This window comes from Lampetra planeri, chromosome 28 (genome assembly GCF_965212315.1).
Source record: "Lampetra planeri chromosome 28, kcLamPlan1.2.h2, whole genome shotgun sequence".
Lineage (NCBI taxonomy): Eukaryota > Metazoa > Chordata > Hyperoartia > Petromyzontiformes > Petromyzontidae > Lampetra > Lampetra planeri.
Genome location: NC_136134.1, coordinates 8360473 through 8387632, shown reverse-complemented (window position 1 = coordinate 8387632; position 27160 = coordinate 8360473). Strand labels below are relative to the sequence as shown.

General features: G+C 48.0%; 1 protein-coding gene across 4 annotated transcripts in view; it reads left to right on the top strand.

Annotated features, from left to right (window-relative positions):
* Positions 1 to 27160, top strand: part of MECOM (MDS1 and EVI1 complex locus) — a 318166-nt gene that overhangs the window by 104374 nt on the left and 186632 nt on the right. For all 4 annotated transcript variants that reach the window (XM_078607787.1, XM_078607785.1, XM_078607786.1 and 1 more), the window contains exons 2-3: positions 17260 to 17556; positions 22875 to 23104. In XM_078607787.1, coding sequence (XP_078463913.1) covers positions 17260 to 17556; positions 22875 to 23104 — 527 coding nt within the window. The remainder of the gene's footprint in view (positions 1 to 17259; positions 17557 to 22874; positions 23105 to 27160) is intronic.

The following is a 27160-nucleotide window of genomic DNA, read 5'->3' as shown; positions in this document are numbered from 1 at the left end:
CACCGCCCCCACCCTCCCTCCCCACCGCCCCGCACTTTCAAGGGCCCCTCGCTAAATGCTTTCAAGGTATCAATTCCTGTTCGGTGATTCTGCACTTGCTCTATTACTATAGTACTATATTGCCTTCAACTTTGATGAACGACTGGGTGTTTAAGGTTAGCGATTTGTCGTATTAGCTGGCTGTATAGCAAATGAAGAAAATACAATTACATTACTATGCAAGTTAAACATTCGTGTTTTAATATGTACGTGTTTTTTTATTGATTTAGGGCCCCTTTATAACACGTGCTGCAGGCCCCGCACTAGCTTAATCCGGCACTGCGTGTGAGAATTGTCGCCTCTTCCAGCACGTCTCGCCAGTGAGGAAGAGGAGGCCAAAGTCCCCTCTCGAGGGGCCTTGCCAGAGCCCCTATCCGAGTGGAGGCACCTTCGGCCGGCAGTGTGGCCTGAGCGAGATGCTGGAGGGCTTCACCTTTGCCCTACGAGTCGGCTGCCGACTATTTTGTTTCACGGCAGTTAACGGGAGTTTTTTTATTGTCCTTCGTCGCGAGGTTTGACTCGACGAGTGGACTTGTTTGGGGGCAGGCAGAAAGGACAACATTATTACCCAGTGAAAGATTGCACTCGGTACGACGAAAACGTAGGCGTTGTAATGCATTGAAGTAGCGTATTTAAGTTATGTCCCTATCACAAATAAAATCACCGTATCGTTTCTGTTTTCGAACTGCTTTTTTGTGTGTTTCGCGATCATAGTTATCACCATTGTGGATCGTAAGACATTTTTTTACTCTCACATAGGTTTCTTACGTCGTTATTTTTCAACGTTTGAGTTCTCTGCCCCAAGGGCAGGTCCATGGCTCAGGCTCCCCCCCCTCCCTCTCTCCCACCTGATCCCAATAACCCCTCCCTCCTCTGAGCCACACAACACCACACTCCCGCACTCGTCCTGAGCCACAGCGAGGGGACAGAACCTTCAGTGTGGCTTCTTCCCCTTACCTCCTCCTCCTCCTGCCTCGTCAGCAGTACTTCTTTTTGTGCCACCCTCGCATCCTCTTGGCTGGGCCAACGAACAAAGACGGCCATCGCGTCGCTGCGCTTTCAGATGCGCTTCCGTGGCCGTCTGGAACGCTCTTCCTTCCGATGTTCGGATGCCGCTGGAGCCATGGCACTTTTATATCTGGATTGAAAACTCATTTCCATATAACTGCTTTTTTGCGTATGAGTTTGTTGTCCTTCCCCCGCACCTCCGATTACCACTACGTATGGTGTGAAAGAAGTTCAACATACGTACGTGCACCAGACGCAGTTGAGCGCCATAGTCGGGACAAAAATAACGATTAGCAAAAAAAAAACAATTACTGTGAGAACATTTTTTGTTCCGAAAGAATATAACCCGATGATGTTTTCATTTTTTTAATTTGAGCCAACACAGAGTCTCATCTCAGTAACCAGGTCCCAGCAGCAGTCTCACGTGTCTTGCTTCTGGCCTACACCTTGCTTGATGACGAAAGTCGGCGTGTTTCACCAACCCCACCATCTCCCACTATGCACAGCGCCCCCCCCCCCTCTATCCTCCAAACCCCCCCCCCCAAACCAGCCCAACTCCCCAATCCCCCCCCCCACCTTCCTCTCAGCCACCTCCACCCCACGGCTAGTGTCCCAAGGCTCGATTAGGGTTATAGAGACGTAAAAAGCCTTTGTCACCGTGATTAATAGCCCCTCGGATCATCTTTAATTCACTTTCTAATGACTGGGACCTCTCCACTCCTGCAGTAATGGGGTGATGTATGTGCGTGGAGAACACCGTGTGGCAGAGGCTAAAATCATTTAGACAAGGCAAAGATTGTCGCGAGGCAGGAAGGCTGCTTCCTGTTAATAAAAATTAATGCATTCTCTCTCTCTCTCCTCCTTTTTTTTAACCCTCATTCTTTTTCGCTTTCCCTGATCTCGGGCAACGCTTCTTCGCCCGCCGCTCTCACCTGCCTAAAGAAGCAGGGATGTCGCGTCTTGTTTTTTTTTTGCGGGGTGGTGGGGGAGCGGGTAGGGAGAGGCGGGGTACAAAATAAAACTTAAGGGCTCACGCTCTCCATCCAACATGGAATCGTTTCGTTTTTTATTTTGCGTTCGTTCGGCTCTCTCTCTGTCTTTCCCAGCCGCAGTGCCGTTCGAATCCAAGGCCCGATAACGGGTGGCCCTCGCTCAGAACATCCGCTGTACGGAGTTGGGGATTGATTTAAGGGAGCTGGCATCCACCCAGGCCACTTAGAATAATTGAGTACTAACTGTCCCTGGGCCGTCCTGTTCGCTCAGTGGGAACTGCGGGAACTCTGGTTCGACAGGCAGGGACCCTGGCCCAGCTGTACCATGGCACGGAGAGATTTACAGCTCCAGACTCGAGTGGGCACTAATCCGATCCGGACTACTCTGCTAGCGGCAACGGCGAGATCGCATCCGCTCGGAAATCTTCGGACTTCGAGCCGTGCATTGTTTATCGTTCCGAAAATTCCATTTCCCTAAACAAAGGCTGAAATGCCATCCAAATGTGATTCAATTATGTGTCTTGTGATTTTGGACGTAAATCAGTTTTATGCCGCCGTCACATTATTGGCACTTCATTTCTTCCCCCCTCCTTCCGTTTGTCTTATTATTATTATTATTTCGCCAAGTGAGAACTCACGAGATTAACTACAGCAGGCGCCCAAAGTAGAAATGTGTGTATATATGTATTTGGTTTCTTACTATTTTTTTTGGTCAAACGGTGTGCAGCATTTCGCTGCAGCTGCCATGTTCTGGCACGGAGCCACTCGCAGACGCAGCCGGTGGTGTGCGAGAGAGAACATTGGGTGATTGGACTCAAAAGTAAAAACATTAATAAAAATGGCAGGAATGAGCGTGGGGTGCATGCGTTTGGGGAATTAGATTACAGACATGCAGACAGGAGTGTTATGTTATTTGTGGTCTAACCTGACGAGGTCATAAAAACTGTGTACTCTGCATCTCGTCAACACGTATGACTCGCGAAGGATGCTACGCACATGCAATCACATCGAAGGAGGCACTTGCGTTATTCCGCCAGGCATCGTTTTAGACCCCGAAAGGAAACATTTGAACGGGATTTTGTTTGTGACCTCACAAAATAAAATCGCAAGTTTTTTTTTGTTTGCTGTATCAATGTTTTCCAGCAAGGTTGAAAGCGTTCGTGCTGTAGCGTTCGGCGCGTGGGCCGCAGGGCAGCTCGCGATGAACCACCCCGCAGATGATCTCATGCAAATTAAACTTTTGCAAAAAATGTTGCCTAGCTGTTGGGGACTTACCCTGTAGAATGCCGGCGGAAATCGCTCAAAGCGTTTCCCAAAAACCCGGCGAGGGAAAAAAAACCCCTTCGCCGAACGGATAAGCCTTTTCGGCCGAGGCGATGACGTCTCGTGCCGCGCTACGCCGCGGCCTGAGACGCGACGTCGTGAGCCGGACGCTCCCCCGCGGAGAATGGCGCGCCGGGGATGCGCGACAGAATTCAGGGCGACGTTGCGCCTTTTTCCCCGCCTCGTTTCGATCTCGTCGGTGGCGGCCGGGCAACAACGACAACAAAACCGTCGCCGAACGGCTCCGTCGCGATTAGCATGCGGGGGCGACGACGGGGGAGGGCAGCAGCTCGGATTGTGCTTGCGTGTGCAGCTCGCGCGTGCCCCCGGCGTGCATCCGGATGCCGCGTGCTAATATCGATTATTATTAATATTTATCATGCTTGAGAAAACGATGTCAAGAGCTGCTATTAATTTGAGAGCGGCATAAAAGCCTCGCGTCTCGGAGTGGGCCCTCTGGGACGATGCCGGCGCGTAGGTGGCTCGCATGCAGAGCAGGGGGCCTCCCCCCCCCCTCAATCCCCCCCCCTACCCTCCCTCCTCCAGGCAAACAACCAGAAAAAAAAACGGAGAGCAAAAAAAAAGAATGAATGAAATTCGCTCGCTTGCGTGGCTTCAGCGTTATTCACTTGGCTAGAAAATACAAATACCGGGAGCATGAAAACATAACGCATTTACAAAGGCTTGTAATGGCCCGATTGATTACCGGACTGCGTCCTGCTCGGTGTACATTTGTTGGGAGAAGCTGGCGGTTTCTAACGGAACACGACTTTCTCGGGAAGGTTGGTGGAGGTGGGGGGGGGCTGGGTTTTTATTTGTGCTAAAAAAAAAAACGACCGCGTTCTCTCCGCTTCGTCCTTAACCTCGCTCTCTGGAATCATCAAGCACAGGGCGTGCAATGTCCATATGGAACCATGGACTAAGAAGTTCAATTCAATCGAGGCTGCAATAACGCGAAAAGTGTTACACGCGGAGGATATTCTGCGGGTTGTTTTTTTTTCTCTGCCGCTATACCGTGGGGTAGAGAGTATGTTTAAGTGCAATAACTTTTTCGCCGATATTTATTCATCATCATCATCATCAGCTATTGGCTATGCACTGCCGGATGAAGGCCTCCCCGTGACATCACCGTCCCTCCCTGTCCAGCGCTGCTACCATCTCGCTCCTGCACTTGAAATGATTCCCTCGCTCCATCTCCGCCGTGGTCGCCCTCTCATAATACGCTCATCTCCTTCAGCTGCCCTGTCGAGCTCCTCCCTGTCGAGCTCCTCCGTTTTAATCTGTGCGCTTCGAAAATTATTTGGCGGGTCAGTTGACCACACTTGCCGCAGTTGCTTACGGAATGGGGCAGTTCCAGCAGCAGTGGTTCGTTCTAGATTTGAAGCTTTCGTGACTGCAAGGATCCATACTCCTAGTTCTTTCGGTAAAGTCACGTAGGTAAAAAATTAAATTAAAATTAATAAAAAATAAAAACAATAAAATCACGACGTTTCGGAGGCAACACAAGCTTCCGTCTTCAGGTGAAACTGTCACAGCAAAATATCTGTATCAAGTGACCTGAAGACGAAAGCTTGTGTTGCCTCCAAAACGTCGTGATTTTATTGTTTTTATTTTTTATTAATTTTAATTTCATTTTTTACCTACGTGACTTTACCGAAATAACTAAGAGTATGGTGGTTCGTTCGTGTGCGGTGTCACTCATCCCCACCCGGTGATGCGAGTGGGCGTCGGGGAATCGAACTTACGTCTGCCACGGTCCGTAGCGCAACGAGATGACTCCTGCGCTGCGGCTCCAGCCCGTTCGCAAGCGTGTTTGTATCTGTTCGGACAAAATATTGCTTATTCATTTTGCGAGCAGAAATGAGCCTCCGCTTAAAATAAAACAAAACTCATGGCATGTCGATGTCATTACATTTTTTTGCGTGAGGGTGGGGGGGGGGTGTTGGGGGGGGGGCAGGGTGGAATGGTGGGGGGGAGGGCTATAATACACGATGAGAAACTTTCCGTCTGTGTATAAATAAAACGGAGGGCCATTCATAAAGCAGATCGTAAACTACTACAAACATTATCAGTCTCTCAGACCTCTCCGAGCTGTAAATGGGTAGATTACATTATCAGGTTAAGAGGCAGTATTGTGCACAATAAGCATCTATCAGCACCAAAAAAAAAAAAGAAACGGGACAAGCAATGCGATTGATGGGGTGGCTTCACATTCTCCCACGCCACCCTGCCTTACACAACGCAGTGCGGAGGCCGGCTGGCTCCTGACGCTGCACCCGGGGTCACTGCTCCCCAGTTTTGAATTGGGAAACACAAGACGGTACAGTACCAGTCACGTCAGGACATCATGAATGCTTTCATACACCAGTCATCTATTAATGTAGTTGCGTTTTTTACACACACACATATATATATATATAAATAATGGATATATCAGTCATTCGAGCTGATATTTCCGCCTTCTTGCATCGATATACGCACAATGGTGGCGAGTTGAAATTTCCGGTTGGCGGGTTGAATCAGCCCATCATCCCTCGGTGGTCGATAAAGTAAGCATCCAATTCGCGGGGAGCTCAACAGTCGGGAGTGGCTTGTCCTCTCGCTGGAGACTTGACCCTGCCACCGTACGAATGCCGAATTTCTGCTCCTGGCTCAGAGCCGTGAGACAGGAGATAAGTTTTGCCTCAACGCTCATTTGGGTACGAAATCACTTCGACTGGATGTATATATATATATTTTTTGTAAATTAACTCATTTGCGTTGAGTCGCGTCAACGCGGCTGCCACTTGAGGCCGGCGAGATGCAATTTGCTGACCAGAAAAGGCCCGGCCTTGCGTCGCGGGACTCCGGCGCGGGTCCTCATAGGCCTGGAGATTCTAAATTGACCATTATAACTTGGAGCAGACAGCCACCCACCCTTAGGAGGTGCAGCTTAGAGCCACGGGTAATGCTATCTATCTCATTCAGCACGTTGATCACCCGTTATCACATTATCAAGCCAAATATTGAATGCCCCGTTGTCACAGATCGCAGTAATGGGATTTTTTTCCTTCCCCTCCCCATTGCTATTTTGTGGTTAACTTAGATTTAACGGATGAAAAGCGCCCATCATTTGGATGAATGGCTCAAAGCTCCTAAACGATGGCTCTGCCTTTGGATGCGCTGCCACGGCAGATTTTCCCATCGCCGTCTGACGGTCATAAAACAATGAGAGACAAATGTTAAATAAGCATCGCGGTTTTAAGTAGTTTTTTTTTTTTAAACTGAATGCGCAACTATAGTGGGAGGAATGGGGGTGGGGTGACAGCGGGGCGGGTGGTAAATATATATTGTGCAGAGAAACCTCGGATAGAGAAAAAATAATTTACAGGGACTGAAATGCAAGGCTTAAATCATTAATCACAATTAGGCGTTACTAAATAAGATGTCACTCCACGATGTGAACAACATGTTTGTTGTTTCTCAGTTATTGGTCAGCGACTTTGATTAAATGTATAAATTACCATGTATTGATAACGCAAGCGTCAAAAACAAGTCAAGCACAGGGGAAATAATACACGACATGGCAGTGAATGCCAAAGAAAACCAAACCCTACGATACACATTTATCCGCGGTTATCTTGAAGATTAGAAGCGGTGGTGGAGCTGCTCGCTTGACGGAAGCAGTGGTGCAGCAGTTAGCGCATTGCGTCTTGAACCCAGTTGACCCGGGTTCGATTCCCGTCCACGGCTAACATCGGTAGCGAGCGTTATCACAAATCTTTGCCCCGTCTTCACCAACACGCGTTGACCCAGCGTGGTGAATTATGGTGAGCAATCCCCCATGACCGACGTTGGTATGGGGGAGACATTCATCCATTGGCGGGATTGAGAATGGCTGGAATTTCTGTACACGTATGTAAATGTATCGGGGAATTGGGGTTGCAATGAACGTGGTGATTCGAATTGAATTTCCAACCACCGGCAAACATTTGTGGTGAATGAACCATTGGTGACGAGCGACATTTATTTTGTTGTCAGATAAGAGCCCATAATAACGTTTTTTTTTTAAAGCGTAATGGGAGTAAGGGTGGTTGCAGTGGTTCAAGCAGTGTGATCAAGAACAAAGCAACCTGAGTTCGAATCGCAAACGAGGGTAACATCAGCGGTGAGGGCAATCTAAACCGATCCTGGGCTCCCTCACCCACTCTGCTTCACCAAACTGCACTGACCAGTGTGGTGAAGTATGGTCAAACAACTCCCATGACTGACACGACATTGTGAAACAGGCCTTCCTTCACCAGTGTATTGACAAGGGGCTGTACGTTCTATTATTTTTACTCTTAAGATATTTACTTTTGTCCTTATTTGCGAGCGCTTTGAAGCTGAAATGCTCACCGATTTTTTTTTTTGGTTGTTGTTGTTGTTGTTTCTGTTGATCCTTAGAATGCCCTAATTACAGTCTAAATGTTTGTAGGATTTCACATTCCCAAGTAATTTAGTTTGTTAATGTTTCCCATGAGCCCTCTGGCCTCACGTGACCCTATTATAATCATGGCAGTGTAATGGTAATTATTGCTTTGCTTCGTTTTCTGTGCAAAAAATAAAAAAACTACCTCTGTCACGCGGTAGCATTTTTTCCTCCTATTGGGAACTTTCTTTCCACTTTAAGGCAACAAAAAAAGTCCTTCAATGGAGCAGATGTCAGTAATTGTACTTTGCTCAATTATTGCGCGTCGGCTCCGCGTGAGGAAACGTGCGCGCACGCCATTGTCAGCACGAAAAGTTCTTAGAAAACGAAGGAATTTTTCGCTTTTTTTTTTTTAAACCCCCCTCCACCCCCCCCCTCCAAAAGAATCGGATAAAAAAAAGATGTGCCCATGAATCTGCGAAGCCCCCACTACTCCCCTCCCCTCCCCCACCCCCGGCGCTCTCTCTCTTAGTGGCATCATTGCTATCGCCGCCTTTGTCAGCGGCAAATTCTCGCGAGGACCCCGCCAGCTGATGGCACACAAAGTGACCGGGCGCGAGAGAGCCCCCAAATTTGGCCAAACGGAACAATGCGGTTAACCAAAGAGATGGGGACGCGCCGAGGATGGGCTTGACATTCGGTGACCGAAACTTGATGGCCTTTGGCGCCGACCGCAGGACGCCACATTCACAAAGTGACGCCGAGAGACGCGAGGCAGCTGAGCCACCCGGGTACCCCCCCCACACACCACCCCACCCCGATTGGCCACACCCGCTTTCACAACTGACGGGCGAAGTTTTTGAGAAGCGTTGGCAGAATCAACCGAGCAGCACTGGGGGTCAGGTGGCTGTGGCAGAAGAGAGAGAGCGGCTGGCGTACGGGGAGGGAGGGAGGGAGGGAAGGAGGGAGGGGGGTGGTTGACTGACCTCCCTTCTCTGCCGCTCATTCATCGCGGGAAAAAATAAAAAAACACTCACACAGCCGATAACAAAAATGGATTCAGACGTGCGTTCGTCTTGGACCGTCACGTTCCACGCGACGCGACGCAGTTGCCGGTGTCGCAACACCGCGACCCAGCGGCCTCCGCTCCGGGCAAAGTTGCTTCAATTCACTCCACCGCCTCCTCCGTCCAGATGGGTTCACCGCAATCGGGCGGGGGGGGGGGGTGAGCAGGCCCGTGCGTGGCGGGGTAAAGTTATGGGGTAGTCCTACGTCTTCCGAGACGTTTGGCGAACGTGTCTAGAGCTCCCAGATACTGGAGGCCCTTCCTGCCAGCAGTGACACGAGCAAGCAATTGCAGGTCTGCACCTTTACAATTTGCAATTCCAAACAGAGGCAAAGATCCCCCGTATAGCCTAAACAGACTGTAGCAGCAAGTGCTGTTAGCGAGCACCTACGAAGGCCGGCACGGCACATGAGGGAGTTGGTGGCCAGCACCTTCGTCTCCCCAGTGGCGATGTTTACACACCGCACCAGGTACTTATTTGAGGCTGAGTCGACCTAGGGGAGTCCCAGAACCGGTTCAGATAATCGTCAGTGGCGCCGGCCGTGAGCGGGAATCGAACTCGAGTCGCCGCGTTCGTAGTGCAGTGCGCTAACCGCTGCACCGCCGCTAAGTCGCACACACATGTACAAACAAAGACACACACACACGTGCACACGCTCACATGTGCTCAGGGAATGGTATTACTTTCCTCTGCTGTGGAGCAGCAGAGACCAGAAAATGTGACAACACAAATTCATCAATATGCCATATCCTGCATACAGCTCAATTAAGGGCTCCCATTACCAAGCGCGTACGTTTATCTGCTTGCTCATGTGACACGAGCTAACAGAGGCAATTATAGCCGTGTTCCCTGCTAAATAAACAACCTTTAGCCTCTTAATTCGCCCGGAGGAGAGCACCTTCCCCGCTCCTGCCTACAACCATCTCTCTCTCTCTCTCCCCTTTTGCCCTCCTGTGATGATGGCGAACACCGGAAGTGCATTCAGGCGCGGACGACACACTCGCAGCTGTTACCCCGAGTGTCCGAGGTTTCATGGTTTACCGCTATTACTCGGAGATGCTTAACAACAACAAAAAATAACCCCGTTGGCGGCTTGCGTTTTTGTTTGCTAATGCGCAAGCGGAAGAAAATGTCTCCCGCATGCGTCATCGATACTTTGCGCACCAGCAGACGAATGCATAAGAAATAGGCGCATGCTTGGTGCAAGGGCTCCTTCTTCAGGGTAGAGACGTTTGACTTTTATAAGAACTGTTATTGCCGCCAGCAGAAACAGCACTGGAGGCGATTCCGATATGAAATACATAGGTATCAGCAAATAAACAAACGCTGTATATCCATGCGCTGTGGCGCTAAATGCACCGCGCACAACACGAAAGAAAAGCCACGTGGTGGTGGTGGTCATCGCGCACGCCACGGTGACGAGCGAGCGCTTCAGAAGGTGAACACGAGGGTGCCGTCCACGCTGGTACAGAGAGGGGCTTTTCCGGCTCCCCAGCGTTCAAATAAGACGTGCACATCACCGACATGTGTGTGGTACGCGTGCTCCAGCCGGAGCCGCGCTTTAAGCAGGCCTCTGAACACTGGAAGCACAGAGCAGCCGTCAGTGTCACCTTCCAGCATCTTTTTTCTCGTAGAGAGAGACGGGAGGGGGGCAGAGTGTTTGACTGACTTATCGTTGGAGATGGCACTTCACACTCCGGGGCCTTGAGAAAAAAACTTGTTGGGGACATTGTAAGAAAGTTGACAAGCGAATTGGTTTTCCGTTCGTGAACCACTGCAAGGCAGGACGATTCTTTTTTAAAAAGTCACGAAAATACACACCTGTGGAATAATGTATAAGCAATCACGTCTGAGCGTCACCTACAATGGCAACGTTTGAGAGGAGTGCGAATAATAATAATGACTTTTGATTGTACAGAAAATTTTCACGGAGTCTCAAGACGTTTGTTCAGGAGGGCCCTGCCCTTGAAATGTTTGGCCAATCGCACCAAGGAGGGGTTAATGGCACGTTGGAGAAAACGGGAGAACTCAAATTCGAGAGAGGGCAAAAAAGAAAGTTCAAAAAGCTCTGCAAAGACGAATTCAATTCGCCACTGCTGCACCGCCCTCTTCTGGACATCTCGCTACCTCAACCTACACCACCGCCGGTGTCCCCTCCCCCTCCCCGACAGCCTCGCACCCGAGTCTTGAGCGGTCACGAAAACTCGGCCAAGCCTCCGACGACCTTCGCGGTTGGGCGCGTTTCCCGCAGTCATTTGGTTTAGGTTTATTTTGATGTGTCGCGCGAGCTAAGAAGATCTTAAGTCGGGTTTTCGTCAACGAAAACCTCGCACGCCGCTTCTGTAACAGACACAATACAGAAACATGACCGAATAATACAAATGAATACATTTTTAAAAAGGTAAGAAATCACGTATTTTTACGTATAAAATGCATCATTGTGTACGTTTTGAGCTCATTAAGGAATGAAAAAAAGTACAAGATCAGGTGTAAAAAGTGCCGGTGGTAAAACACACTGTTACCCAAGAAACACTAAATTTAAATCTCCAATAAAATAAAAAATTGGAATAAAAAACAAAATTTTAAATGGTCCATCACCAACATCATTCTCCACATCCACATCCCTTCGTCAAGTCAATCGCCTGTTGGATGAAGGTCGACATCCGCACTCCGTGTCAGCCGCGACCATACCTCACCGCAATTTGGTGGCGGGTGTGTTTCATTCAACGCACGCCGCTGATTTTGGAGGGAATAAAATCAACGTTGCATTATTTTTCGATTTAAAGCTTTTGTGACTGCAGGGATTCTTCTTGGTTCTTTCGGTAAAGTCACGTAGAATGGAATTTTATTATGTTTTATTAAAAATAAAACATGATAAAAGAATTTTTTTTAAAAAATATTTAAAAAAATAAATATTTTATTACGTGTTATTTTTCTTATTTTATTATTTCCATTCTATGTGACTTTACCGAAAGAACCAAGAAGACGTTGCATTATTGTTGTTGTCCCACTGTGCGGTGAGTTGCGTTGGCATCACCCCTGGAAAGTAGATGCCGTGTGGCGTATTGTGAGCATAAATCATCAATTCTGTTCCAGTGTTTCATAATGTATCCGATCATCGACGATGCGTATTTCAAAATCCCCGTGTCAAAGGCGACTGTGGCAATGGCGAGCCGGTTCCGCTAAGGGTTTGACATACCGTCTCCATTCACACAACACGACTCTAATCAATAGGTAATTACAACGCTGGTTCCTTTAACAGAAAAGCTGTGCTGAATGATACAGTAGGAGCGACGCGTTTGTTTGAAGGCAAAGCAATCGCGCCCGCTCGCGCGCAGAGTCATTCCGGCTTTTTACATCGCGACTAAAAACGTAACCGTTGCAATATCTCTCAATCGATTTAACAATATGAAACTTGATTCATACCCAGAAGCGATCGATAGGCTAGACAGCGAAATTAGATAAGCTATGTTCCTGGCACGGCTCTGAATAATCTACAATTATTATCAATTAACGTATTACTCACTCGGCACAAGAGAGCCTGGGCTTGTGGTCTCAGTTTGCGTGAGTTCAAATCCAGATTAGGGTTGACTCACGACCGCCCATCGTTGACATCATCGCGGTCATCGTCATCCCCTTAGGCCGCTTGTGCTGCCAGCTCCCTTGCCACAAGTACAGCTCCACTAGGTTCAAGGCCTTCCCCCATTACCCTGCCCATGTCCTCTTCTGTCGACCGAATTCTTATGCGTCTCGCTTACATTGGTTTCCCTGCCAATGCGTCTCCCGCTCGTTTGTACACGGCGTCACAGTGTGTTGAGAAGCAGCTGCGTTTAGCTTATCTCTGTGTGTGCATCTTCATAAATTGTACTATACTGTATTGTCCAGACCCGCACTCAATTATATTTGCAATTACAACAGCCAAACATTGAATTTTGGTTAATTATGAATTGCACGATTGCAATTGTAATCGGCTCCAGGTCTGGTATTATATCACCAATATCAGAGGTGGGACAAAGTCATTGTTATGCAAGTCCAAGTCGAGTCGCAAGTCATCAAATTCATGACTCGAGTCTGACTCGAGTCCAAGTCACATGACTCGAGTCCACACCTCTGACCAATATCACCACGATCATCGACATTATTGTTTCTATGCGGTTGGTTAATTGAGCACCACCTGGAACAGACTGGTCCCTGCCATCGGAATGTGGAATTTCCGGGACTGCTAAACGTAAAATTATCCAGCAGTGGACTGACAACAAAGCTGTACATGTACATTCTTACAATGTAGCTAATTAATTAATTATGACAGAGAGAGAGAGAGAATGGAAGAATGGTGCGATTAACACGTATGCATGAATGGATATTAAACACTAAAAGGCATAAAGTAATTGCTGTGCTCTATCAGAAAATCTCCACGTATAATGTAATATGATGAAACGCCGTGAACTCGCATCACCATCCCCCCCACTCTCCGCTGCCTTCCATTAGCAAATCGATACACTGCATTTTACCCCAATTATGATAATAACTTCATTGTAGGTGGGAATAGGTTTTCCCCCTTTTTTCTGGCAACAAAACAGGCGTTGAGATGTTAAAACGCCAAACTGAAACCTTTTACAAGGAAGCATGTCTGCATTAACTACAATACTTGTGGTCAGAATGCATACAAAAAACACTGATAATTTATGCATTGTCTTTGAAACGGATTGGTCCACACCAGAGACAGCTTTCTTTTGAGCCTCTGGTCTAACACCGTTTTGAGACTAGGCTCAAAAGAAAGCCGTCTCTAGTGTGGACCAATCAGTTTCAAGGACAATGCGTATAGTTTCAAAGTGTTTTTTGTTTGCATTCTGACCACAAGTATTGTGGTTAATGCAGACATGATTCCTTGTAAAAGGTTTCAGTTTGGTGTTTTAACATCTTAACACCTGTTTTGTTGCCAGAAAAAGGGGCAAAACCTATTCTCACCTATTCTCATATTTTGGTACTGGCAAAGGAGGTCCCATGATGTAACTTCACTGTAATATTAAGTAGCCAACAGGTATACATTTTCTTTTAGGTCCAATTTCTCGATGCCAATCCCTTTCGTGGGCATCTTTATTCGTGCGTGCGCATTTGGGCACCGTTGGTATTTGCGCGCATGCACGCACGCGCGCGCGTATGCGTGCGTTTTGTTTGTTTGTCTGTCTGTTGTTCGCTTGATTATTTTTCAAACTATAGCTTGAAACCCGCTCGGGTCTCCTCGCGTTTTATGGGCCATTGAGCCTGGACGAAAAAACAATCATTAAAGCACGACGATGAAACTTTTTAAAAACCCAGTCGCGGCACGTATCGTTCAAGCTGCCTTGTCGCTGGCAATTTGGGCGATGCGCCTTGGTTGAGAGCGGAGAGAGACTGGGGGGGGGCGCACTACTGGGACCGTGGGAAGTTCTAAGCAAGGGTTCATAAATGAGAAATGAGTTGTGCCATTTCCTGTCTATTTCGCCTGCAAATGTCTCTCCTCTTGCACCCACCCCCCCCTCCAAAAAAAACAACTCACTGCCTTGTTTATTGCGTTTGAACGTTTGCAAGTTTTCTCAGGGGGCTCCAGAGTGTGAGATGAGTTCAATTCCAACACATTCACATCTTCTGTCCGCCCCGTTCTTAAGAAGGGGCCCGTTACTCGGCTATCTAGCCTCCTTTAAGTAGGTGGCTGCATAGTCCACCATTAAGTAGATGATCCGCAGCACGCCACAATTCTATTTTCCAGAGGTGGGACAAAGTCATTGTTATGCAAGTCCAAGTCGAGTCGCAAGTCATCAAATTCATGACTCGAGTCTGACTCGAGTCCAAGTCACATGACTCGAGTCCACATCTCATAGGTGGGACAAAGTCATTGTTATGCAAGTCCAAGTCGAGTCGCAAGTCATCAAATTCATGACTCGAGTCTGACTCGAGTCCAAGTCACATGACTCGAGTCCACATCTCATAGGTGGGACAAAGTCATTGTTATGCAAGTCCAAGTCGAGTCGCAAGTCATCAAATTCATGACTCGAGTCTGACTCGAGTCCAAGTCACATGACTCGAGTCCACATCAGTCATAGGTGGGACAAAGTCATTGTTATGCAAGTCCAAGTCGAGTCGCAAGTCATCAAATTCATGACTCGAGTCTGACTCGAGTCCAAGTCACATGACTCGAGTCCACATCTCATAGGTGGGACAAAGTCATTGTTATGCAAGTCCAAGTCGAGTCGCAAGTCATCAAATTCATGACTCGAGTCTGACTCGAGTCCAAGTCACATGACTCGAGTCCACACCTCATAGGTGGGACAAAGTCATTGTTATGCAAGTCCAAGTCGAGTCGCAAGTCATCAAATTCATGACTCGAGTCTGACTCGAGTCCAAGTCACATGACTCGAGTCCACATCAGTCATAGGTGGGACAAAGTCATTGTTATGCAAGTCCAAGTCGAGTCGCAAGTCATCAAATTCATGACTCGAGTCTGACTCGAGTCCAAGTCACATGACTCGAGTCCACATCTCATAGGTGGGACAAAGTCATTGTTATGCAAGTCCAAGTCGAGTCGCAAGTCATCAAATTCATGACTCGAGTCTGACTCGAGTCCAAGTCACATGACTCGAGTCCACACCTCTGCTATTTTCCAATAGATGTATATGAAAATCACGGTGCACGGCAGCACATCAAGTGGCTTTCGGCGACCGTGCGTATCCACTGCACACGGATCAACGACGCTCCATTCTCACGCGCGTGCATCGTGAGCGTAAGAATGGAATGTGACCGGTGAATAGATTTGTCGTTAACGCCTCGGATGGTAATGACCCCTCCCTTTCCCGCTGTAGCTGCCGTTTGCAAAAGAGATAACGTATCTGAACGGCCTCTCACCTCTAAATAAATACAAGCGGTGAAAATAAAGCCATCGATCAGACCGCCGATCCCCAATACACCTTCCCTCTCCACACGATCCGGTGTTGAGCAGGTGGACTTTGGTACAGCCTCGTCACAGGCTGTCGCACAGAGTCCATTCATCCCATCGCCTTGTCTGCGGTCTGCGGAACGGAGAATGTCAGTTGGGAACTTATCTTGCGCCGCCTTGCCCAGTATTGATCAATCACGTGCCGTGGCCCTTCCTCACTCCCAAGTCCTGTGGACCAGATCAGTGTTTTTTTTTTAATAACGTGATTTTTTTTTGCGAGGCTTACACCACGGAATACGTTTTTGCGATATTCTGGGAGAGCCCTCGGAATAAATTCCTTGCATTCATCTCAGCACCGTTCATTCAAATTGTAAATCGCACAATCGCCGAGGGACCACAGACGAGCTAGAAGGCTGCTAGGTGGCGACCTGGCACTAGTTGCTCTGCAGTTATCTTTAAAAAAAACTCAACGCACCTGGTACTCATTTTAGGCTGAGTCGACCTAGGGGAGGCCCAAAACCGGTTCAGATAATAATCATCACTGGTGTTGGCCGTGAGCGGGAATCGAACTCGGGTCGCCGGGTTCGGAGCGCAGCATAGCGCCAACCGCTATCTGGTTTGGGCACATTTCAGTCATCCGTCCATCATCATCATCGTCATCATCATCATCGTCATCATCATCTTTGTTGGTCGTTGTCGTCTCTCGGATGATGCCGCATGTGTAATAGTTTTCACACTGGATGTGCAATCCAGAGGTCATCGGTGGGATCTCCTGGCGAGGCACTTGATTTAAGAATCTATTTAATGGTGCTGCTAGCTCCTGGCCCTTTCACGGTCGAGTGGGATTGTAAGTTTCACGGATCCATGTGACCCACCAACCTTTTGCAACCGATGCGATTGATTACAAGCGTGCGACACTACACCCCGCCTAATGAAGACTAAATTACGGGTCATTAGGGCACATTGATCAATTATGGACGAGATGGAAACTTTACACTGGCTGTTTGTGTACACACCGTGTGTAAATATACGTTGTGTATTAGATGAAAGCACGTGTCCATTGCCGGGGTTGTCATTTGCCATAATCGTAAAGACGACGATGGAGAAAGTAAAGGTGCAGCACTGCAATTTTTCGCTCACATTCCTGCTAGTGGGGGGGGGGGGGGGGGGGGTCTACAGAGGCCCTCTAGAGGGCATTTGGCCTACTCTTTCACTTTGGCCACACATTTTTAAAATAGGTGGGAGTGCTCACACTTTACCCCACCGCAGATGACATGTTGATCCATTAGCTGCGGCGATCCCAATTATACTGCTTGGAGTGGCGGGGGGGGGGGATCAAAGGCGATAGGGGAAGTGGGATTCAAGAAACCTGCCCCATGATTAGAACTGACGTGGCCTCAACACCGAACCTCCCCACCCTCCAGCCACCCACCTCACCCTCCGACCCCTTAACCCGTCTCCGTGCCTCGTCTGGCGTCCCAAAAACTCATCCCCGTCGCCGCCGCTCGCTGTGCACTCTGTCTGCAGACGAGGAGGAGGAGGAGGATGACGAGGTGGTTGAGGACATGTACGACGGGCAGCCCGGCCTGGCGGCTGTGGGGGAGACAGCGCTGGGAGCCGTCGGGACGATCCCGTCGGACGGCGACGAACGTGACGACGACGACGCCGCCGCCGCCGCAGCAGCAGCCGCCGCCGCAGCCAACTGCCTGCTCAGCAGCAGCGCGCTGAGCGCCGGCGCGCACCCGGCCCTCAAGCACGCGCCGCCGTCGCTCCCCAGCTCGCCCTCCATGCTTCACTCGGCCGACGACAGCCAGGAGTTTGGCCGTAAGACAGCGCGGCGTTGCGGGGTGTACGCGCGTGGCTGGCGGCGGGCAAGAGGGTGTGGTGGGGTGGCCGGGGTTTGTTCATTTGGCCGTTGGTCGTGATGTATTCATCATTATCCCCATCGTCTTCTTCTTCTTAATCAGCTACGCGGTCAAAATGTGCAATATTTTAAAGGAATTACTTGCTTGCGAAAAGCCATATGTGAAATATCACACCCCTACAGGCAGACGAATGCCCAATTGTTCAATTAAATATAAAATGGATCGATATGTTCACTAAATTCCTTTTTTTATTTCTATGTGTAAATAATTCGGTGATGCTGGTGTGTTGGCAGTGGTGCACAAGCACAATTAACAAAGAACTCAGCACATTTGTCAACAATGCTGTGGCCTTAAAAGAAAAGTAGATGTAACAGGTTTCCATCAATGGGTCCTCTTCTTCTTGCGTGCTATGAAGAAAGAAATTTCCAAAAAACGTCAGCTGTTATATATTTTTTACTTTTAAAGTTACACTGTTATTGACAAATGTGTTGATTTTTTTTTCAATCTATACACACACCTCTATACAATATAATTCAGCCATAAATCCGCCATTGCTGCTGCGATGCCACGTGGCACTCGCCTTCGTGCAGCGAACTTAGAACTTTCTTAAACCGCCCGCCGCATCCTCACCACCACGACCCGCGATGCACGTGCGAGGGGGCTTCCCGTAAGCCACTCGGCGGACGATATAAATAAATAAATGCCGACCACGGATGTGCATGAATCATACAATCCCCGAGCAGGTGGGCAGCAGCCTCCTGCCAGCCTTACATCATCTGCCACCTTTTTGCTGTGTTTGTCAGAGTGAAACAGACGGTGATAGCATGTTTCCAATTAATTAAATGCCCGAGTGGGTAGCCGTTTCATCCTGGCCGTGCATAAGCTCACGGTTGACATTTGCGCCTACTCATTGCAACCTGCTCCCCGGCCCACGACGACTTCAGAAAGGAACTGTTTTTCACCTGCCCTGACGATGTTTGGTTACGGCACAAACTTCCTGGAGTAATTCGGGTCTCGGAGATTTTGCGCACGGCGTTATTTTCTACAAGCGGAGATTTACGTCAACGTGGTTTGACGGGAACTGCACGTGGCCTATGGTCGTTGCTTCGTTGAATGGCAAGTGGACGATCGAAACTGGGAAAATTTTCTCGTGACTTCATTGGCCTTTGCGGCAAGTAATGCCGTCATAATCTTTGCTCAAATTAATGCAAGTGGTGGGTTAGTGGGATACGTAAAAAAATTAAATATTCGGAGAGATGAATTACAACATGCTGATATTCGTTAAATATCCACTTTTATTTAGACGTAGGTCAATGTATACTGATAATATGCTCTTTTAAATATTTTGGTGAAAGACGTGTAAAAAAACTGGAAATGTATTGCAATCAAATAATAACTTGAAACAAACATAATCTCAATGCATTTGCCAATAACACTGACTTAATAGGATAACGTTTCTATTTAGGCAACATTTTGGGCAATTTTCACACAACATCGAGAGGTCAAAGAGGTGAAATAAAAATAAAATAAAGTTTTTTTGAAGACATTTACAATATTGAGAACGAGATGAATTCAAGTAACTTTGTGCAAATGGAGAACATTTTCACCGCTTAAAATTACGTACAGAGCGGCAACAATTTAACATTGGCAAAATGTAGCATCTATTTTTTCAGCAGGGTTGATTCTGGCCGATGGCTTGGTTGAGATACTGCCTGGAGATGCCAGGTGTTGTAGGCTTGTGCTGCGAGGTGACGAGGAGATAAAACTATTCAACTATTTTATATTTCACTAGGTAAGGTACCACTGAACAAAGTGGCTTATCACGTGGAAATGTATAGCAGCCAAATACTTCCAGCCAAATACTCTAAACGCGTGTTTCTAAATTTGGAGAGGGAAACCGGAGGGTCTGGAAAAATGTCCACGTGACCATGGGGAGAACATGCAAACTCAGGCGTCAGGGTCGGAATCGGACCCACGACCTCCTGTATACTGGCGCAGGTCGAGAATTTCAAGTGCCACCAGTGGATGCAATTAATCTGTGTGGAGGTAAGGGCGTTTTCCCCTCCCAACGTGTGGAGGGTTTTCTCCGGGTTCTCTGGTTTCCTCCCACAAGAAGCCAAAGCTCTCATTATTGCAATGGGCCCAACATCCCAATTGCAGCAGGGCCCTCCTGAGAAAGAAGCTCGGCACTCAGTGAGGCTTTCCCAGGCAATTATGTTGGCATTATTGTTCAAAATAGCGAGATATGAAAAAAAAAAACATATTAGAATTTCACCAATTTTTATTTAGCGAAATTAACTTGATTGTGTTCGTTAATTAGCTGCAAACCGCACATGAAAGAGAGAGGTCGCAATACTATACACCGTTAGGGTCGGGTGGGGGGAAACAAAATTAATCCATAACTTTAATTATTTTGTTTTATCTTCGTTTGTATATATTTTTTTGGTTTGTCCTTTTCGGTGATGAGCTATGGCACGGACCAGTCATCCTTCAGGGGTCGGGTGTTTTCAATTCCATAAATTCGGCAAAGAAATTCAGAAGTCATACATGTTTCATGTTGCTATCGGCCTCGGTGAGGTGGTGGCGGTTGGCGGCCGTGGGGCTATGCGTGGTCGTACGGGTGAGACAGAGTGAGGTGGGGGGAGGTGGGGGGGGGGTGTTTTGGAATGAGTGGGCAGTGGGGATTTTGGCTGGGGTGGGGTGTGGTGGTCAGTCTTGTGAAAATGATGATAATAATGAAAGGCCACTAAGTTTGAGCCAAACCGGAGACCTTTAAAAGCTAAGGGGTGGGAACGCAAGATGGCACCAGATTTATTTTTTATTTATTTCAACTCAATGTGGCGCACGGTACATGGCACTGATCACAGAACAAGGAGGGGCGCATAAATGCCTGAGATAGACACGGCAGAGCTTGGTAAAGAGGGGTGTATTGCGCTCACTGCGCTACCCAGGTCAGGTCCCTCTAGCAGAGAAGTAAACGTTTATATGGGGGGTGAGGGGGGGGGGTAAGGGAGAAAATAGCTAACATAAAATGGAAGAAGGGGGACGGGAAAGAGGGGGGTTGAGGATCTTTTATTTAAATGTTGTATGTATGTTGAACTTCTTTCGCACCGTACGTAGACAAGCGTGCTAATCGGAGGTGCGGGGGAAGGACAACAAACTGAACACAAAAAGCAGTTCTACAGAAGTTAGTTTTCAATAAAGATTTGAAAGTTTAACACGTAGGCTTTCGCGACCAATATTATTCATAATATAGGTTTTTGGGTCAGATCGCGTTATTTATAAATGTGTCGTAACCCTCCACCACCCGACACGGCCAAACAGTAAAAAACTGTGTCACGTTTTTCAAAGGACAAAATAATTCACTTCTTTAGCCCACCGGTGTGTTGAGGAGAGAATCAACAGCATTTTAAAATTTGAGTAGTACGACGTTTCGCTGGTAATTACATCCAGCATCATCGGATAATTTTTCAAGCCCCCCAACGCCTGATCCATCGACCAAGTGTGTAGCGAAAATGAGAAAGCGTTAACGTCCATCTAAATATTACGCCTCAATCCTTGACAAGGCTTCAGGGCTCTGCAATCGAGAGCACCCACCTGTGGATCTTGTGCAAAAGCGCGGCCTCGATTTTTATTTAAAAGCAAATCAACAGGATAATCACCCAAAATACCCATTCAGCCGTCTGCAACGTTCGGGGGCAAGCGCTTATTAGCGAGCACCTATTTAGGCCAGCACATAAATCATCACGAATGAGGCCGTGGCGCGGGTGTGGATCAACACCGCACAGTCGTAACTGCAATTACCTCCCGAGGTACTCATTTAAAGTTGAATTAATTTAATGTAATACCAAATCTGCGGAGTTATAAAGTGGCCAAGTATATGGACGCGTGGAAAATAGGGTGCTCAACTCTTTGTATAGATTTCGATTTAAAGCTTTCGTGACTGCAGGGATTCATATTCTTGGTTCTTTCGGTCAAGTCACGTAGAAATATTATTTCCCTTCTACGTGACTTTACCGAAAGAACCAAGAAGATTCATCTTTGTATAGATTTTCGTTGTTATTATTATATATATGTTACTGTATTCCCCTGTACGTATGCATGCGTGCATTTTTTGTATCCTCCTCCTCCTGGTGCTCTGGTTTCCTCCCACACACGCGCGCGCGCGCGCACACAAATAATCGGCAGAGAATTGGCAAAAGCTCTCAAGCGGGACGGTCGTGATGGGAGCCAGTGTCTCCACAGCAGAGGCTGATCTACAAAACTTCCCAAGGAGGGGAAAGGGGTGGTTGGTGGGGGCATCCTGAAAAATCAACCTTTTTCTGTGTTTAAGTTTGTCGTCTGATTGGCACGTTTGGCTATGTGTGGTGCGAAAGAAGTTCAACATACAAACAAGACCGTACATTAATAATAATACTAGAGCATTCAATGTATTGTCTTGACTTCCCACGTTTGGGAAAAGGCACAATGTTGCTTTTCCGACTTACTGACGCTCACCGAGGCACAGATGGTTCTATGCGAAAGGGTCAAGGTGTGTGGACATGCGCAGAGATTGACACTTTCACCGCTCTGCGCACGTAGGCTTCTGGACAAATATGGAAATATAGAGCGCACATTGCTTTAAACACCGTGGGGGGATCTGCTTCACTGTGCTTTAGAACTAAGACAGTGTATGTGAGATGAAGGAGACATTAGTGTCCGTGGAAAGGAACCCACCCAGCGGGTACCGGGTGACTTGTTGCAGGACCACGATAGATAGTGGCGACCTGGGGCAGGCCTTCGTGCAGCAGTAGATTGATCATGGATGATTGATGATGACACGAGAAACAGTCCGACATGCATACACACGCAAAAGAATCAGGACGCGTCATGGGAAGATGAATATCCCACGAGGCTGGAAGAGGTGGAGAACTGCACGTGATTGTAAACACATAATCTCGGGCGCTGTATTCCTAAGCAACTGACAAAACGCAGAGACTTTTAATCGCCCCGCGGTAAGGACTCCCAGATTTCTACCAGGACAGTCTCCTAAACGCTCACAACAACAACAAACAACAAGGCGACACGGTCCGGGCATTACAATTTTTTTTCTTCTTTAAACCAGAAAACAGTTTCACAGCTCAATCGGATTCCGCCGGTCGAAATAAACATTCCGGTTCTGAAACTCAGGTCGCCAAGCTCACCGAGCCGCGTAACTCCGGCCGCTGCTTCCTCCGCAAGCGTCGGCGCGCCGCGTGACACCCTGCGCACGTCGCCCGCCCGCTCCCGCTCCCGCAGGCCCGTACGAGTGCGGCGACGCGGGGCCGCCGGCGTACGGCTCGTCCGTCTACGTTCCCGACGACGTATCGCTGCCCGGCGAGCTGGAGCTACGCGAGGCGCGCTCGCCCCCGGGCGTGGGCCTTGGCGTGTGGGCACGGAGCGGCCTGCGCGCCGGCGACAAGTACGGGCCCTACACGGCCGGCGAGGGTGGCAGCCCGCGCTCCAAGGACGGGGACCACGCGTGGGAGGTGAGGGATCGCGGTGGCGGTGGCTTCGGGGGGCGGTCGTCGTTGTTGTTGTTGTTGTTGTGGGGGTTGTTGTCGTTGTTGCTGTTAGGTCCTCGTTGTTGTGGGGTCGGTGACTCGTGCAGAGATGCGACCTGTCCATCAGAGCAGCCCCTGGAGCGGCAGGGTGACTTGACAGAGCTGACCTCCCCACCTCCCCCAAGGAATACCCATTTCTAAATTATCATAGTCAAGTCGAATAATACGTAGGTAGACAAGATCATATAAGTTCTGCTCCTAATTTGTTTTTCTGCACGACAGAAGAGTACTCAATTGATCAAACACCCCATGCAGGACCCTCCTGAAGGCTCAGCGAAGGTTCCCTGAGTAAGTAAGAACATTCGTAGTTTCTCATTGTGTGCCTATTCACGGTCCACGCGTTCAAATTAGGCTTTACCTGGTAAAATAAACTAAACAAAGAATTGCTCTGGCTTTGGGCTTGACAACTAGGACACTCAGTTCCTGGCTTCTGTGGGTTCCAGCAAAGTTACACCGTGCCTTGTTGCTGTTCTTCGTAAAAAAAAGAGCTCGCAAGCAGCCTCCAACTTAACATCGTAAAGCAATTGGGAACCGAGGCCAAGTCACACGCATTGCCATATCAGCTTCACCCGTGTGCCTGTGTGTGTGTTTGCGCTGAGCGCAAATTGCATCTGTAAGCATTCGGGCAACCGCCCATCTCTGTTCCGAGTCCCCCTACATCTTGCCGCTCCTGTCAATTGATCCACAATAGAGGTTTTTTTTTGTTCGGTTAGATCGCGTAGATATAAATGTGTTGCCCGTTAAAACCCGCCACCACCCCGACACAGCCAATTAGTAAGGGCTTCATATTCTTGGTTCTTTTGGTAAAGTCACGTAGTAAGGGCTTGTCACTTAAAAACAAAACGTGTCAATTAGTTACTAGTTCAGCACACCCGGCGGGTTGGAGAGTAAACCCACAACATTTACCATTCGCTCACGACGTTTCGCCGGCTTTATACAACCAGCCTCGTCCGTCGACATGCTGTGTTTACGTGACAAACCTTGCCAATTGGCGCTGTCGGGTGGCGGCGGATTTAACGACACACTCACATTGACGCGCTCTAACCCCAAAGAAACCCTCTATCACGAGCAATATTGATCGCGAAAGCCCTGCTACTACGACGACGACGCGTTATCCTTGTCAATTTGTTTAGCGCGTTGGGCCACTTAGTTCAGAAGGGTCGTGCAAACATCAGCACCGCTTGAAACCATGGCGATGATGGCCGTGCCACAGCCAAGTATGACTCCTGCGAATGCACAGCTGTGTGCCATGTGCTGCTAATGCAATGGCTCGCGATCTCGCGATGTTCGCGGTTATGTTCTTAACAATTTATATAAGCAAATAATCTTCACATTGCACAGCTGTTGTGAGAAAATAATGCGCTTCAATATTCGCGCGTGTCTATCGGAATATATTAGGTCCGCAACCAAAAACTCGTTTTAAAAATGTACTTCACAAAGAGAATTGTGAAAAGAAAATGAAAAGTGCTTGTGCCACGATATATATGGATGCTTAGAAGCCTTTGTCAATCCACTGCTGGAAGAAGTCCCTGCCAATGCTGTGTCATGGTGGCGAGATGTTAACTACCTTACCTGGTATACTGGAGGTCCTGGGTTCGATCCAGAACCTGATGCCTGTATATTTTGAGTTTGCATGTCTCTCTCTCCCCGTGCTCTTGCGGATTTTTATCCAGGTCTCCGGTTTTTCCCTCCACATTTAGAAACATGCGTTTAGAGTATGTGTCTGCTTTTCATTTCCACGTGATAAGCCACTTTGTTAAGCTAAAATATAATCTGTGGCCAGGCCACTTCTGAAAAATAGCTATATGGCTCAGTGGGCCTTACCTGCTAAAATAAAATAAACAGCTTATAGCTTGCGTCAGTCGTGGGGGTTGTTTGAACATACTTCACCACGCCGATGCTGGAGGGAAACGGCGGCAGACTGATGAGCACACTGCCCTGTGAGCTTGGCGACCTGAGTTTATTTTCCTGACCACGGCTAGCATCAGTGACAGGCGATATCTAAACGCGGTCTTGGTCCCCACTCCGTGACTTCACCGACCCGCACTGACCAGCGTGGTTGAAGCGTGAACACAAACCGAGACACACCCCCTGTGATTTACACTACGTTGGAACATGCCTTCATGCAGCAGTGGATTGACAAGACCTGTAAATTACTCTCCGTTATTATCGTGAAGTATTCGATGTCATTTCACCACGGCATTTGCTTGAGGAGAATCGAACAGGTAAGTTCCGTGCGTCTGCTTTCCCCTGTCCCTCAATCTTTCGCCATTCGTCTGTCTACAAGTGACCTCTGTCCAATCACGTGTGTCGTGTGCAACATGTTGCAAGTCGTGTTGACGTGCACACGTGACCGCCGCTGTGCATCTTCGAACAAGCACACCTTTCCGCCGGATATTCGCCGTTGCGTGCAAAGCTAACTGTGTGTACGAGGCGTTAGTGGATATAGAGGCCTGTTGAAGTGGCCTCAGAAGTAGTTCCTTGATGTCATCTTTTCAGGACCATCCTCTGGCACAGTGTGGCGCACTTTTAGCTGTAGATTTCCGGATGTAAATTTGTTCATCTTCTGACTTGGCATCGACATTATGTTTGAAATGTATTCGTTAAAAAATCTAAATAAACCAACTAAGCTTTGGTCTGTAAAGTCCGGAGCGCGATTCAAGTTTAGCGTGCTGAAAAATGATGTCCCCTGATAGAAATGCTCGAATATAATTATTTTTATTCGCCAAAGTAAATAAACAGAGGAAAGTGCGAATGTTAAATATATAGAGTCTTTTGTTTGAATTCAACTGCAATGGTTTATGGTACACGGATAAACAATTAAGACTTTGGTGTATAAACCACATTTTACTTGCTGTTGGCAATTACTCTTGGATGACAAGAGACAATATATCCTACTTATGAGTGGCAATACCAGAGGGAGGGTTAACGAAGGAGAAAGTGAGAGGGGGGGGAGGCGATGCACACTCACAGGCTGCGGCATTGGACCTAGAGACATGACAAATGGGCACGCGGGATGGGCCAGACAGACACAATCGCTGCGCCGTAATTGACGGATTAGTAATCTCCATCTGGGTGTACGGTCACAGAGAGAGTTTAATGAGATTGTACGATTCGCTGGCGTAGTTTAGACTGGCGAACGCGATGCTGGTGAATGCTATTAGGGGAGGCGTTGTCTCGTGTAACTATCAAACTCAGCAAATATCTCATTATCAGAATGTGTTTTTTTTCAGAAAAATCAGATTTGCTGCGAAGAAATACGGCAATGTTTGATATGCGTTCATCGAAATATTTCAATGGCCAATGCATCCCAAAAGCATCCCATCTCGTCAGATGGGTCCACCTCCAGGTCTTGCCAGGTGTTGTAGGGCGTGCGGCTGCGAGATGTCCAGGCGATGGCAGTGCTGAGTGTCACCCCCCTCCCTCGTATACGTCATGGGAAAGTCTTTCCCTTTTTCTCGCACATACCAAACCCACACAGACGCAATTGGCAAAAAAACATCTCATCTCAGAACCCGCCTGTTAAAAAGAAGAGAGAAAGAGAGTCTTGAGATGTCACGAAGCTTTCGCTGGTCGATAAATCATATTTTTGTTCTTTAAATGTTGTAAACGAGACAGTGATGCTCATAATGCAAGGAGCATATTGAGATCATTGGTCCGAGCGCGGTTATCTCAATGCCATGTAAAATGGAACACTGGATTAGCCAAGCTAATGTACCGCACTACAAACCCGGCACTTTGGGACTAATATGATGATATATGAAGCAGTCATGGGCCTCTCATAAGTCAACTCAGCCTTAAATGTGTATCTGGGGGTGTGTGTAAACATTAGGACTGGCGAGACAAAGGTGGCCGGTGCAGATTTCTTACCACACCAACGCCTCGTGTGCTGTGCCGGCCTTAACAGGCGCTCGCTAACAACACTTGTCCCAGCACTCCAGAAAGGTTATGTGGGTGGATCTTTGGTCTTTGTGTGTGTGT